The sequence below is a fragment of the Manis javanica genome, chromosome 12 (assembly GCF_040802235.1).
Source record: "Manis javanica isolate MJ-LG chromosome 12, MJ_LKY, whole genome shotgun sequence".
In the NCBI taxonomy this organism is placed as follows: domain Eukaryota; kingdom Metazoa; phylum Chordata; class Mammalia; order Pholidota; family Manidae; genus Manis; species Manis javanica.
Genome location: NC_133167.1, coordinates 52,384,276 through 52,400,569, shown reverse-complemented (window position 1 = coordinate 52,400,569; position 16,294 = coordinate 52,384,276). Strand labels below are relative to the sequence as shown.

Here is a 16,294-nt window from a genome sequence, read left to right as displayed (position 1 = left end):
AAGAGCAAAAGAATTGCATTGTGTTGTGTGATGTATAGGAGTTAAATTGTTTAAGAGAGCATAACAAATACACAGTGAGTAAGTGCATCTTTTGAGATAAATGTAGTAGGGTAACATTATCATTCACCAGGCACATCATCTCTGAAATTTCCAGAAATTTTGTTGCTAATCTTGATTTAAGCAGGCAGATTCTATAGACTGTGGCTCTTTCCTTCATAGGTTTCCTTCATAGGATCCCTTCTTGTTCCCTACAGTTGCACCTATTCTGTACAAAAGGGGCATTCATTGTACCAGGGAAAGCTAGAAGGAATAGCCTTTTAATGTTTACTGTGTTATCACAGATTTATTTCACTGCTAGGATATATGCAACTATTTTTTTTCCTATAACAATTTAGGATCTTCCCAGAGTTGGGCATGTATCTACTCTGTATATAATTATGTACAAATGATCTGAAGACAGCATTTTTGCTCTATATATTCTCAAATATTTTTTTCTTACTGCTGTCCATATCCTGAAAAAAGATACTATGTTGTCTTTACGTAAAAGGAGTCTTTATTTTGATAATCATTTTTTTGCCTAAGTGGAGACAAATTGCTTGAATTAGCATCTAAGAAGGGATAGTTTTTGATAGAATTTGGAAAAGAGCACTTATAAGAGCTAGAGACTTGTTTTTGAAGGAGAATGCTAGTTGAATTCTGCTTCTTTGCCATTTTTTGGAAGTGCACAAACCAGTAGAGACATCTTCAGGAGTAATTCAGTGTTTTGTTGTTACTAAAAAACAGCCGTCAGGGAAGAAGGGCTTTTTAAAGGCATAAATTAGAGTTTTATTAAAATGTATGCAAAAGTATCTCAAAGGTTTTATTAATATTTTATGGTAGTGGCTTGTGGTTTTTTTACATTTCAAAAGCACTAATTTTCAAAGAACTGCCATTTCTTACATATTTGCTTGCAGAAAGTTTAACATTTAATTCATATTTCAGTATTTCTTTGAAACTGATATTGTCATGATCCCATTTTGGATGTGAATTTGTAACATGATGAAAGGTTTCTATCACAATAGAACTTTCAAAATAAAAGTCTGTTTCTAAGTATTAACTTAGTTTTGAGAAAGAAGTGGAAAACATTTTTTTGCTTAAATAAAGATTTCTAAGTTATCTGTGTTTGAACTACAAGAATTGAAAGACCTTTAGGAATGGTTAGTTCTTAAGGTTGATTTTCAAATTGAGTTTTTAGTGATTTTATTTTCAGAGTTAAATGAACAATATATATATTTTTAATTTAAAGGCAGAGGTAAATCTTAAGCTTTTCAATTTATACCAAAAAAGATAGTAGTTGGGGTAAGGGAGGTGCTGAGTGGTGCTCTGAAATGCTAGTGATTTAACAAATGAGGTTTAAGAAAACTGTTGAGCCTTATTTCTAACTAGACTCTGACTTTTTAATTTTATTAATGTAAAGATTGTTTTCTATTAATTCTGTTACCTGTTTCTAGGGAAGAGATTGAGGGGAGCAGACATTTTCTTAATGCCTATTGTCATTCTGCTTTTCTTTCTCTGTTTCTGTAAGAAAATGCCAGTTCCTATCTTTGTAATTACAATTCTTCCTCTTAGTTGCTGGCAGATCAGACATGTGATTAAATCATTTCTGGTGAAATGACTTGATGATTGGTATTTGCTTAGTAGGATATTACTTATGTAATCCACTCGCATTCCTGGTGTATTTTTGGAGGAGAGTTAAACTGATTAGAAGCTTGCTTAGCTATAACATTTTAAGTATAAGGTTGTGCAGTGACAGCCCTCCAGACAACAAGACTAAAGTTTATATGTTTATGTGATTTCAGTACCCCTTTGGGAGCCTCACTGGATGAGCAAAGCAGTAATACACTCAAGGGTAAGAGAAAGTTGCCTTTCTAAATCTTACATTCTTTATGATGGTCCTACTTTATTTGTCCTCTGAGACTGTAGATGTATTTGTCCTCTGAGTAAGACTATAATATATATATGTATTATAAAAGTGATGTTTGTATATACAAAGTATGCAGTTCTGAAATAAAAGCCAAAAGGGACGAATCTTGTCAGAAATCATAAGCAATGGATAGTTTAAGCAAATTAACAAACCTTTCTACAATGTAAAACTCATATTTTTATTGTCCAGTTAGGTATTATAAAGACTAATCAAGTATAGAAATATATGTAAACATACGGGAAGTATATATTGAGTGAACTAGGTCAGCTTGAGTGCAGCATTTCTTTGCTTACATTAAATGAAATTGCCACACCTGAAATTTTACCACCTGTGCACAACAGCATTCCAAAGTTCAAAGTGCAACAAGAATATGCAGCTAGTGGCAAAGCATATAAAAATGTTTATAGTAAAGAAAATCTAGCTTGAGCTCCTTACTTAAAATAGGGGGAGTAAAAGGAGTGCTTGCTCTGGGATCTGATTTTTGCATGAAACTCTTGGGTAAGATGTTATCTGATTGAATATCTTCAGAAGCATAGTAAGTATAAGATAGCCTGTATGTAGATCGGGGCTTCTAACAACTTGGCTGCAAATCATGGTTTCTTTAAAATAAAGCAAAAGCTTATACATGCTTCTTGAAATTATGTAATCAGGATAATTCACGAGTACATTCAGGTCTGAAACACTTTACTCTGCCTTATTTTGCTTGGTCAATTTGTTTCAACTAAAACAGTGATTTTATATGGTGGTCAGGAAGAACAGAACACCAGGATGAATCTTAGAATGTTTCTTTCAGGTGTGCTTGTGAGAAATGGAGGAAGTTTTGAAGATGATTTGTCATTGGGAGCTGAAGGTACCTATGTGTGTGGAAGAATGGTTCATATGGTTTTAAAATTCAAAGTCAAGTGGCTTCAGGTTTACAATTCTCAAAGCTAAATTTAAAGATCCTAAAAATGGCTCAGACACATTTTACAGAACCTTTTTTATGTTAATAACCTTGTCAGAACCTGTAGGGTACTTGTAGGAACTGCTCTGAAAACCATTGTGATATGTTTATATGTGTTCCTTGGACTTACGTGCTTAAAGGAACTCTTTGGGGGACAAACAATAGTGATATAACTGAGAGAATTGTCCCATGGAAGGAAGGATGCTTAAATATTGAGAAAACTAAATGAAGCTTATTTTTTAGTATGAGGTAGCCTTGGTGTCAGACTTATAGCTGCAGTTTGTCTTTCTCCTTGCATTCAGGTGTCTCCTGTCTTTCCTCCTTCCTCTTTTTCTAGATTTTTAGAACATTAAAGGGCAAATAGAAAATAGTTACTAGAATTTAATTCAAAGTTATTATGCTGATGTCTATTGTAGACTGCATAAGCATTTTAAAAGTGTATTGTGCTGTGTTTAAATTTGCACAGGTTATGTCATCCTTTCCTGTGGATTCATAATGCTTTCCACAATGTGAAATTTATGATTTTTTATTATTTTATTATTTCACTGGTATTTTAAGATTCTTGGTAGCTATGCAGTTGGTTTGTTAATGTGTGCTTTTTATAAAAATAAAAGGGTTCCATTTAATCTTATTAAATTTTAAGTGTTTGAATAGTTAATTTATCCACTGAATTTGATATCCTTGATCTTCTGCTGTTTTCAGTCTGAATTTAGATTACTTATTACTTACTTAGAACCTTATAACATTGAAAACTCTAGAATATATGAATATATTAGATTTTATTCTGTTAATATGCTTTCAAGGAATAAATTGTATGAAGAACTTGCATGTATTGCTTCCCAGTCAATATAATTGAACATGTTGTCAACCCTTATTAAAATGTATTTCAGTATTACTCTAAATAGCACTTTTGATATTTGCTTTAGTAGTTTCATAATACAGAATTTTTTTTTAATACTTTATTTGTTTAGAATTTAGGTTCCCAGAAAAATTGAGGGGAAGGTAAAAGGATTTCACTTGTACTCCTTGCCCCTATGTATGCGTAGCCTCCCCTATTATCAATATCCCCCACCAGAATGGTGCATTAGTTACAGTTGATGCATCTACAGTGAGGCATCACGATTACCCCAAAGCCCATAGTTCACATTGAGGTTTAATCTTGGTCTTGTACATTCTGTTTGGGAAATGTATAATGACATGTATCCATCATTATGATATCATATAAGGTAGTTTCACTGCCCTAAAAGTCCTCTGTGCTCTGTTCATTGACACTGAATGATTTTATTGGAAGCATAACCTAAAAGGGAGTCCCAGAGAAGAGTGGATTTGTTATGCTATTTTACTGAAAATTATGTCATGATTATTTTCATTCATTCAGTAAATATTTACTGGGTGCTATGTGTTAGGCAAGTTTTTGGTGGATGTACAAAGAAACATAAGAAATTGTCATGACTTTGCAGATCAGAAATGAAAAAAATTGGTATGGTGAAATAGAAATGTTTGTAATATCTTTGACTGAAAATAGAGTAAATTTAACTCACTCTAAACTTGACATTAACAATATTTATCTGTAGAATTTGTAAGTACGATAAAGTTGAAAGGCAATTTTTAAACGGAAACTTAAGTTGAAATGAGTAGCAATTTTCAAAGTACATGAATGAAAAAATAGGTTGTAACTCGAGTAAATTTTCAACCTTAAAAAAATCTCATTAGAAATTGATGTATACTATTGCCATGCTTCCTTAATGCTATCATGTTTTTGCTCTTGTTATTGTTTAACACCTTTTAAATTTAATAACTAGAACCACATGTGCCATTTATTTTCTTCTTATTTCTAAACTCATAAATAAATTTAATTGGTTATCTTTATGACTTTTTGTTTTAAACATTCAGTTGAAGTGTAGGTACTTTCACAGTGCTAACAAAAACAAAACACCCAAGCTATAGGTTTTGTTTTTTATCAGTCTGTGTAGTACTCGTAATTCTGCAGATTTAATGAACCAAGACAAGAATTTGGCATATTAGACATTCAGCTATAATATTGTGGCTGATTTGCTTTCTTGGTGATTGTGTCATAAAAGTTACTGTCATACTAACAGCCGTGCTCCGCATTTATTCTTTTCATCTGAAGCCAATCAACTCCATGACACTGATGCACAAATCGAAAACTGGTAGGTAGCTGTTTTTGTTCTATTCCTTTTGAAAATATAGAACACTTATGAAAATAAGGTTTTATATAACGTGATTTTGTTTATAGCAATAATATGTTGGCCAAAGAGAGAAGACTACAGTTTCATCAGAAAGGGAGAAGTATGAATTCCACTGGATCTGGGAAGAGTAGTGGGACAGTCTCAAGGTAACTTACTTTGGAATTATGCTATAATTACATAGTGTTATTGATGACCTACTCAATACTTTTTAAGTCTTGGATTTGGCTTGGTAGTATGAAATCAAAGGAATCCAAAGTGTTTCATGGATCAGCATAACTGATAGGAGCTTTTCTTTAAAAATTTAAGATTAAATAGAAAGTAACAAGTATGTATGTAATGCTGCTAGAATCCATTAATGAATATTTTGTGGCCTAGCAACAACTTGAAAGAGGAATGCCATAGTGGAACAACTTCTACTTCCAAAAGTCTCCATTCCTTTTAGGGTCTTGAGGTACTTTGACATAAAAATCAGAAAAAAAAAACTTTCCAATTTAAAACTTGATATTTAAGCATTGGTTTATTTTAACATATTTAATCAAACACATTTAAACTATATATTACAGTAAGTAGATACATGTGCCTGTGGAACCAGTTTAAAATGTTACATAGATTATTATATTGGAATCTGAGCATTTTCTTTGAAACATTGATAATTCCTTCTGTTCAGGTTCCATCTCTAACATTCCTATATTCCTCAGTGAGTCTCAAAAAGCTTGCATGATCACCTATATGAGACAGGGACAATAAATGTTTAATTTCTGGTAGAATTAGAGCAAGAAAATGCCTTTGTGTAGCCCATTTCTCCTTACCTTACTCCTCCCACTTTCTGAGTGGGAGTGGAGAAAGGTGCAAAGTAGACTCTTCCTCACTTTTCTGAGATCAGGCTATTTACCTTTACTGCCTCTGCTAGGACTGGTAAAATAGCAGAGAAGCTCACGTTCTGTGGAATGTTCCTTGGTACCAAAGTTCTACCAACTTTCTAGTGTATTTTCCTTTTTCATTTCTTCCTTAATCTATTCCTCATTCTCCCTCACCAGTTATCTAATTATTTTAGCTGCTTTACTGGGACTCTAAAATGACAAAAAAAATAAGGTGAGAAATCACTTAGAGATTCTCTTACTATATGTCTTAGTGGTTGGCTCTTTCGCCAAATACTAACAGCTTTAGCAAATGGACCCCTTATAAGGGTTAAGTATCACATTTAGTACACAGTATATAAACATGCTGAAGTAAATAATGATTTAAAGAGCAGAAGCTGCAGAAAAAAGATTTTATCACAGGAAAGCAAGAATATGAATTCATTTATAATGTGATGTGGACTATAAACTTTTTTCATATCTTGATTTTTATTTTAATTTTTTGTAGTGTTTCAGAGTTGTTGGAACTTTATGAGGAAGATCCTGAAGAAATTCTTTATAATCTTGGATTTGGACGAGATGAACCAGATATTGCTTCTAAAATCCCCTCCAGATTTTTTAATTCATCATCATTTGCCAGAGGGATAGATATTAAAGTATTTTTGAGTGCTCAGATGCAACGGATGGAAGTAGAAAACCCAAATTATGCTTTAACAAGTAAGGTTTTTAAATGTTAGTATATTATTTTTAAAATTGTATAGTATCCACAGAAAAATGTTCTTATTTTTTAAAACTCTACTAATTTCTAGGAATAGCATTGGAAATTTAATTATTGAAGTTGTTTAACCTAATAGCTGTTTTATTCTGAATTTTTATTATTCTGTTCTTCCCTGTGCTTCCTATTCTACTGATTTATAGAACATTATACTTAAACTTACCTCCAGATTGCTTTTGGTCGAAAGGGAAAGAAGTAGGGGAGGAGCATTTTTACTGTCAAATGAGGTCAGTCCATTTTAGGCACTTTTCTATAAATATAAAATAGCATGGCTGATTTGATCATTTGTATTCATATTATATCTTTACTTGTTTTTCTGTGTTGACCAAAGTTCCAAAAATGGGGTCCGTAGTTGTTTCTTGAATCAGCAAGATCTATAATCTACTCCTCCCACAAATTAGGTATATAATACATACTTAAGTACATTTTCTTCAATGAACATTTAAATTCTTAGCAGAGTCCAAAGACCTAAAAACAAAATCACAGCTGAAGGTCAATAGCTAGTCTTTTCTCTTTTGTTCAGTGTTGTCATGCTGTATGCTTCTTTTCTGGTTTTTTAAAATGTAAATTATAGTGCTTAGATAAGTGAAAAATCTTCTTCCCCAGTAAATGCAGAGGAATTTTAAGGGTTAGAAAAGGAAAAAAGTCTGGTTTCATGATTTTAGTGCTCTAAATAGTTTGTGGAATTCTGAACAAGGGTAATAGTTTAATGTGTGTGTGTGTGTGTGCATATACACATATATAAGCAAAATGTATATAATTTAATATTTTCCTTTTGTAGGCCGATTTCGTCAAATTGAAGTGCTTACTACTGTGGCCAATGCATTTTCTTCTTTATATTCCCAAGTGTCTGGGACTCCCCTGCAGAGAATTGGAAGTATGTCCTCAGTGACCTCTAACAAGGAGACAGACACACCTCCACCTTTAACCCGAAGTAACACTGCAAATCGTTTAATGAAAACACTGTCAAAACTAAATTTATGTGTTGATAAAACAGAGAAAGGAGAAGGTAGTAGCCCGTCCCCAGCAACTGAAAAAGGAAAGATTCTGAATGTTTCAGTGATCGAAGAAAGTGGCAATAAAAATGATCAAAAGTCTCAAAAAAGTGTAAAGAAGAAAGAGTCATCTTCCATGTTGGCTACAGTTAAAGAAGAAGTACCAGGTAGTTCAGCAGTTGTTCCAGAGAATGCTGACATTGATAGACTTTTTGATAAAGCAAACAGTAGTTTTAACCAAGAAACTGAAAGTGAGCAAGGTAAAGAAACTCGAAGTCATGAGAATAAACTGGGTAAGAAATCTGGTATTACAGAATCTGATTTAGGTAGTGATTTCAACATGTCCAGACCCTGTGAGCTGGAAAATAGCAACGAGCTGAAAAGTGTCCATATGTCCACACCTGAAAAAGAGCCATGTGCACCACTGACGCTCCCATCCATAAGAAATATAATGGCACAGCAGAAGGACTCCTTTGAAATGGAAGAGGTAGGTGAAAAATTACTAAGACCTGTTGCAAAGAGTAAATTAGGAAAGTAAAGTGCCAGAAAATGTTTATAAAATGAAAGATGGCTAATAGATTTCTACTAGAAAAAGATCATCCTAATTTTGACTTCCTAGATTTTTTGTTCTGTTTCACAAAGCAAGAAGTGGTCGTAGGACTATCCCTTGTCAAGGTAATGGGACAGTTCATCAGCTCCTCTAGAGCTGTCATCTGCTGATAGAAACTTTAACCCAGTTTTGATGTCCTGAGAAAGCCCTAAGAGAATATTCAAATTTAAGTCAATATTCCTAATAATTAAAAATACAGATTCTAAAGTCAAATGGGTTTGAGTTCTGTCACTGCCACTGAATTGTTATGTGCCTTTAGGCAAGCTGTTCTTAAAGTATCTCAGTGGAAAGGGTAAGTGAAGGAGGCTTTGAAAACAGGTTTTGGCATGGGACTGGAAAGAACATGAATATACTATGTTCTTGAAGGGGATGGTAGGAAACCTTAAGGAAGAAGAGTTGAAAGGCCACTGCATAGAATTGCTGCAAGCCCAGAAGACCAGCATTGGGTTACTTTTTATTATTACCTAGTGATATTCCTGTGTGTACACAAACTTTGAATTGGATAAGATAAAAGAGATTTATTTTGATGAAGTTCAGCTAAAACTGCTTTTAAATAGAACTGATATTTATGCATTGGAACTATATAGCTTGGGGTAGGAAACAGAAGTTTATCAAGCATCTGTCTTGTGGCAGACCTTGTAACCAGGCTCTTGATGTACTTTTCTCTCTCAGTCTGTGAGGCAGGCAGTGGTAGTCTCATTTTGCATGTGAGGAAACTGAGGCATATATGTACTTCTGAGGAGTTGTGGCTATTAATTATATAGTGTGCAATTCTTTTTTAAATTTGTTACAAAATAGTTTTAGTAATAATAGCTCCCAATAGTTTTAAGAATCACATGCCTTTATTTTAGGGAATTAGAAAACAGGATAAATTAATTTTCCTCACAAATATCCACTTAGCTGAATATGTATCTCACATTAGTGAAGATTTTTCATTTATTGCAAAATTTGATTCCTGTTACAGCTATTTACTGTTTCTTCATCTTTGAATGTATCTTTTAATACTTCTAACTAAAAAGTGAAATAAAAGGAGCAGGAGCAAATCTTTGAAATATTTTACAGTGTTTGTAAACTTCCTTTTCCCTTATTTCTCTATATGTTTTAATATTTATCCTATTTTATTCCTAATATAATTTATTTCTCATAATGAGTCTAGGAAATTATGACTGCTTTAATTAAAATTCCTTTTTTCTATTTTACTATTTGATTCCTTTTTGACTATGTTTTGATCTAACTTGTTCTACCTTTCAAGTGTAACTTCTTTTCTTCCCCCTCTTCTATGACAATTAGATAAGAATTTCCTTGTTTTAATATAATAGAGTATAAAAATTTAAGCAGATTTATGTTAGATCAGTGACTCAGATGAGAAGACATTCTGATTATGTTGCTTTTTAATTTCTAGAATTCATAAATCCTAAGATATAATTTGAAAAAATTTTCTTGGTAGTATACACAAAAGGTCTTTAAAACTTCAGAAAAAATGGCTAGTTAGATGCACCTTGGTGGCAAGTTAATATTTAATGGTAGACTGATTGTTTTTGGCTCCCTCTACTGGCAAAAGCAGTTAATAAATGAAATATCAGGAAAGTAATGTGTGTGACATTGAAATTATCATTTTCTTGAAGTATAGGGTAGCAGGTATTAGTGGTTGAAGAATAATGGAAGAGTTTTGTTTTCGAAAAAAAGAGTATGTGGTCAACTATAGCTGCATTGTAAATATGAGGAATTTTTAGGATAATGAATTCTTGTTCTTTAGATATATTTAAAACATGGATAAAACCCTCCTAGAATTATTTTTATGCCTTTGGGAACTTAAGAGAACATGTAGAACAATGGATAAAAAAGGGAAATAATGTTTTTCTTTAATTTCCTCTTCTCCCAAGCATGATTTGAATCATTGACAAGTGAAGAAAACAATCTTAACTGAAGCAAACTTTTAGATCCCATTCAAAGTAGGTTGTTACTGTTTTCTTTTGGACTCCTTTCCCTTGAGGTTTTGATTCCTACTGGGAACTTTCTTCCTGTAATAACAGTGAATAAATGTGAGATAGAGCACACTCCCTCCCTCTCCCTCTCAGTAAACCAGTTCTCAAACAGATTAACTGAATGCCACCTTCTTTGTGTAAGAGAAAATGTTGCGGACATGGCTCTGTGCATGAAGCTGCTTAATTTCTCTGAGGCAGAAGGTAAGATATGACAGTCAGCATGAGCAAAGAGAGAAAATTTAAATGTAAAGAGTTACATAGATGGCAAGACAGACCTAGGCCTTTGAGAATGAAAGTAACAATTTCTTACGTTAAGAAAAAGAAAATAAAAGGCCAATTAAAAGTAAGTTTGCTTTATAAAAAATGTTTTGTAGACTATTAAAAACATTCCAGTGTGTCTAAAAGTTGTAAAATCCTTCTCCTGAGTTTTCTAATTCTTACTGACTTTCCTAGGTAATTCTTGTGTTCTTCTTGAAATACTTTATTTTGAATGAATACATCATGATAACTCTCTAGAGCTATAGATTAGTAGTATGCTGATTCACAGTTAAACCAAAGTGATCCTACTCAATCAGCAATTGTTCATCTTTTAGGTATAAAAGAAAATTCCTCATACTTAAATGTTAGAGGAAGGAGAACCTTTATCTGTATGTTGCTATAAATAGGTTGTTCTGTGTCTTCTAACTCTATAAATGTACTTATATTCAAATATAGATATTATTGGAAATACACATAATTATTTAAGCTGCTGAAGTTTTGTGTTTTAAACTTGTTTTCACTAATGTATCTCAGCTTATTTTTAGCCATTAAATTTCAGGATTCTTTTCTATTTATTGGCCTGAGTTAATCCTAAATCAATGAGATACTTGACAGATAGTTAAGCTGTTCCTTTGGCCTCTCAAATTTAACTGTTATATTGTGTCTGCATTAGAATATGAACTCTAACATAACACATGCATTGATGTCTGTTATTTCAAAGCCCAGTTAACCACTTAGTTTTGTTGTTTGATATTTATCTGAAAGACCTAATTAACTTCTTTAAAAAACATATTTACCTGACAGTAGAAAAGTAAACCTTGTGTGTGTGTGTGTGTGTGTGTGTGTGTGTGTGTATGTGTACAACTTGCCAGGTTTTTTTAAGATGAAAATTTGCAGTAAATAATAGAATCATAAAGTAGCACACAGAAAGAGATTTTTCAATTCATTTTCCAGGTTTCTCCCTTTGCAGATGAGGAAACGTCCCCCTCCCCTCCCCAATATACTTGACAACAGTGTTCCTTCATCATCTTTCTGAGGGATGTACCATTTCCTCTGGTATCAGTGCCTTTATTGGAGGGTAGTATCAAGGGTGTCAGTGTAGGGAGTGCCTGGAGGATAGCAGAGAGAGTGGTTATAAATTTTACCACTTCATTGTTTCAAAATACTTAAAAATCACATTTGATCATCCTAAAGACCTGTGAGGTAGGAGTGTCAGTCATTATTTTTCAGTTAAGAAAACTGAGGTAATTATCACAGATAATTCAGATAGTTATCTGAGGCCACTGAACCAGTAAATAGCATGATTAAAACTTGAATTCAGGACTTTGTACAAACCTGCTACTATTGACTACACCATACGACTTGATAAAAGTCAGAATGCTTGATAGGGTCAGATACTGGGCAAGAACGCCACTTGATGCACAGCCCCATACTTGGAAAAATAATGCTTTCCTTTGAAATTTTTTGAGATGTCATTAAAAATTATAACTTATGAATCTCCAGTTCTTTAAATTTTCTTTTTTAAAAAGCTGCTATACAGGTCTCTTTAAACCTTAAAGGAAGGGTTATTTGAGTTAGGACATTCCACATAACTGCTGCTCTGTAGAACACAGTGCAGTAGTATTGTGCCTGGAAGATGTATCTTAGTCAAGATAAATATAAGATTTTAAAAAAACAAAGTATGTACCTAACATAGCAGGACTTTTATTTCAAAAAGTATAGTCTTTATTTTATTAAAACATTTAAAAATGAAATAACTCAATGTGTGGTTTACTCTAAAGTTGCTTTCATACAATTTTAAATCCCCAAATACTGAGACCAGTGTTTTTATCATTTTGATTTGATGGGTTTTTTGTTTTTGTAATTTTTATTATGAAAACTTTCTAACTTCCCTAAAGAGTAGAGAAAAATAGTGTAATGACCACCCATTATCCATTCAATTCAGTTACCAATATTTAGCTATAGTTAATTTAATGAAAGGCACAGCCTGTAGCAAATGACCGGAATCCTACTGAGAATTTGAAACCATTGAATAGAGGATCTCTTGCTATGTAAGTTGTTTCATAATTTTCTGTGGTGTATATACCCCATCTTGAATTTGACTGCTCTTCTTTCCATAACTGTGACCAATACTAAAACATAATAAGCTATGAAATTCAACCATTATCACTAGCATGTCTGTTTCTGTCTTCAACAAGTGATTGATGATTTTGCTAAGTAAGTGGGAAGAAGGATCCTGACTTAAGTAGTTTTATTAGTAAATTATGACTCAGCAAAAAAAGAGCCTTCCTTTCAATTAATTAGAGCTTGCAATTGTAATTTGTAATAATGGATGGAAGGAGCAGGGGTTTTTTTTTTTGCTATAGAGTAGCATCTTTTTTTAAGTACAAAACCAAACTCTACATTTTCTTATATTCAGGTACATACAATAAAATCCACAAATATTAGCATACAGGTCAATGAATTCTGACATGTGTATATACTCGTGTAACCATTGCCCAGATTAAGATACCAGGCATTCTCACTAATGTTTCTCCCCTTCACCTGTTCCCTCACCCTCCTCCCCGATGGCAACCACCAGTCTGTTCTCTGTGTCTAAGCAAAACCAAACTCTTAATCTCTCCTCTAAAACTTGAACTTCGTACAGCCCTCCTTAAGGCAGTAAATGGCAACTTCATTTTTGTTTGCTCAGAGTAAAAATCTTGGAGTCCTCTTTGACTCCTCCCTATAGAGTAGCATCTTGAAGACTAGTATATGAGAATACATTTTCATTTAAGTCATGTTATTTTGTGACTTACAGTATAACTCCAAGGAATAGAATATGTGATAAATCTCCATTTAAAAATGAGAGAGTATAATTTAGTATATCATAACATTGTGCCTAAGCTTTCTGTCCCACTTTTTTGGTATGTTTGATATTTACTTTACAGAAAACTTTGAATTAGGCCAAGCCTGAATAGAGACTAATAATAGAGCTTTTGTTGAATATAAAAGAAGTTCATTTTGTTTCCTTGCACACAGAACAATGGTTTTCCTGTTGAATTTATGTCTGCTGCTTTGAAGAATACATTATAATTTTTCAGTAATAACGAAGAATAGTAGAAACTATTTTATACCTGATTAATAGGTGATGATTTTAAATGACCAGTGTGCTTTCAGTTTTCAAAAGACTTGCAAACTTGGATTCATGGAACTGTGTAGAACATCACCATCAGGTCAATTTTTAAACTGGGTAGTAATAACTTTAACCTGTGGGCTTTTTTTCATGTTGGTCATTCACTCTTCTTCTATGGAATATTTATTTTTTATTGTATTCATAGCTCAAAACTACCAGGTTTTTACCAAAAATCTGCTGTTTGCTCTCTGATTTGTTCAAGGTTGAAAATCCATGTTTGGACTAGTTTGCCCACTTTACTTGGATGTTGTTAGTTATTTTAAGTACAGTCATTACAGGGTAGAGTGTTGGGAGTAGTATCCCATCCACTCCCTGCAAATGTTTATAGAGTTCATTATGTTAGAGAAGAGTTTGGGGCCTTTGGTGTGATAATAAAGAATCTCAAAATTACTAATTTATGTAGTTGTGCAGCTGAGGGAAAAAGACAGCTTTTATTTGTTTGATTCCTTGTGAACTTATTTTCAGAGGATTTATGGTTAAGATCTTTCAACATTTTAGTTCTGTAATGAAACCAGCTTTTCTGCTTACAACTTCCAAGTTGTGTCTTAACAGTTATCTTAGAACAAAACAGTCTTACACACGGGCAGTTTTTGATACCTGAAAATGTGTGGGATTGTATAATATTTTGTAATGGGAGCACAATGTACCATTTTTCAAAGATGGAAGACTTGTAATTGCTTCAACTGTGTGTCACACATGGTTTGCTCCTGTGAGTGTGTTAGCATTTCTCCTAGGATTGACCTTACACTTTGAAGTTTAAAGTTTAGAGAAGAATGTTTTCCTATGGATCTATTTTTCATTTAATAGCAACTTTTTTTTAATGAAGTAGTTTTTACATGCAGTCATTTTTCTTTGCCAGCTATAAACTTGCAGCCCTGCTGTTAAGTGGAAAATAGATCATAAAATTGAGATTTGGGGCATTCTGACAATTTTGAGATGTCTTGCAATATTTGCCTATATAATGCATTAATACCCTTTTAGTTAGGTTGATTAGTAAATGAGCGTCAAGACGTATTCTTTGGCAAAGATTTTTCAAGTTTTAACTAAAAACTCTTTAGGTTCAAAGTACGGAGGGTGAAGCTCCTCATGTTCCAGCCGCTTACCAGCTAGGTCTTACCAAGTCAAAGCGAGGTAAGTAGACCAATATCTACTAGTTCCCAAGCACATTACCAAAGTGTCACCAGTGATTTGGAAAGTGGTTTTATGTATTAGTATTTGTAGTACTTACAAGTGTAAAAAGATTAAGAAAGCAGGTAGGCAACTACATGATGGTTAGGTTATAGATTTTTTTCTATCTTCCTGAAGGCTTTTGTGCTCATAAAGTAATTTTAGTTTGTTTATCCTGTAATGATGTCATTATTCAATTCTGTGTACTCTAAATATTTTTCAGTTTTGCGTAAGGGCTAGATGGGAAATGATTGAGCAATGGATTCAGGCCTACTTTTTATATGGCTATGTTTGAAATACATACTTGTATTATCCACTCCTAGGTTTTCAATGTTTAAATATGGTTCCTAGGTATAATACATGAATATGCCTCTGGCAAACAATACCAATTTCTCAGCAGTAAGCTAGTTCAATTTAAACTATGGATCAAAGGTGAGTGGCAGGAGATATAGTTCTTCTCTTGAATTATTAATTATTGACCAAAGATCCTTTGAATCATCTATTCACTTTTAATTTGCAACAAGAAAAAAAAAGTGTTATTGATCTGTAAAGTCACAAGTTTTAGAGACTGAGAGAAAAGGAGAGAGAGGCAGTAAAGAAGTTAAAATGACCACTGAAGGTAGGACTGTTTATTTTTAAAACTTTACACATGCTGAACCACCATGGTTTTTTTTAAACAAAGATTCATATGTATAGTCCTAGAATAAGAAATGACTTGTGAATTCTCTCCTGATCTGTAAAATGACTTTATAAGAGACAATGCGCATCTAATTTTTCTTTTACTGGAGTATGGTACTAAGAATAAGAGCTCTGCTCTCACTAGGCCACTGCAGGTCTGGTCAGACACAAAATGAACTTTCCTGTTTAGTTTTCTTCCCCTTGCAGGTTCATAAATATATGTATATGTTTCTGAGCTGTGTTGCAGAGTTCACAGCCATCTTTGCATTGGATAGGTGGGCAGGGGATAAAAAGAGTATAATTACTTTAAGATCTTTCAAGAGCAAGCTCCCTGTAGTGGGAAAGATGGAATGTAGTTTGTATTCACAACTGGATTTCTTTCTTTTAGCAATATGGGGTCTCTTATTTCTGGTGGCCTAGGTAAATATGTTTACATTCTTATGAATCACATTTGCAAATTCTCAGTAGAATGTTTTTGTGTGTGCCTGTGGGAGAGAGAACAAGTGTTTTAGTTATTTTTGAAGGTAGCCTAATCGTATTTAGATAATGTGTATGCAAGTATCAGATTAGTCATAATTGCAGAATTAGAATCAATAGTAATACATTCATTTCATAAGTTTGGTGGAAATGCTTAGAATGCATGTATAAAAATACTTTGCACTTTAGTAATAAGACTTT

At 33.1% G+C, this 16,294-nt stretch overlaps 1 protein-coding gene across 2 annotated transcripts in view; it reads left to right on the top strand.

The window, feature by feature from the left end:
- ITPRID2 (ITPR interacting domain containing 2) overlaps positions 1-16,294 on the top strand; it is a 42,662-nt gene that overhangs the window by 1,792 nt on the left and 24,576 nt on the right. For both annotated transcript variants that reach the window (XM_017660171.3, XM_017660173.3), the window contains exons 3-9: positions 1,839-1,888; positions 2,757-2,813; positions 5,038-5,077; positions 5,164-5,262; positions 6,482-6,690; positions 7,530-8,230; positions 14,830-14,902. In XM_017660171.3, coding sequence (XP_017515660.3) covers positions 1,839-1,888; positions 2,757-2,813; positions 5,038-5,077; positions 5,164-5,262; positions 6,482-6,690; positions 7,530-8,230; positions 14,830-14,902 — 1,229 coding nt within the window. The remainder of the gene's footprint in view (positions 1-1,838; positions 1,889-2,756; positions 2,814-5,037; positions 5,078-5,163; positions 5,263-6,481; positions 6,691-7,529; positions 8,231-14,829; positions 14,903-16,294) is intronic.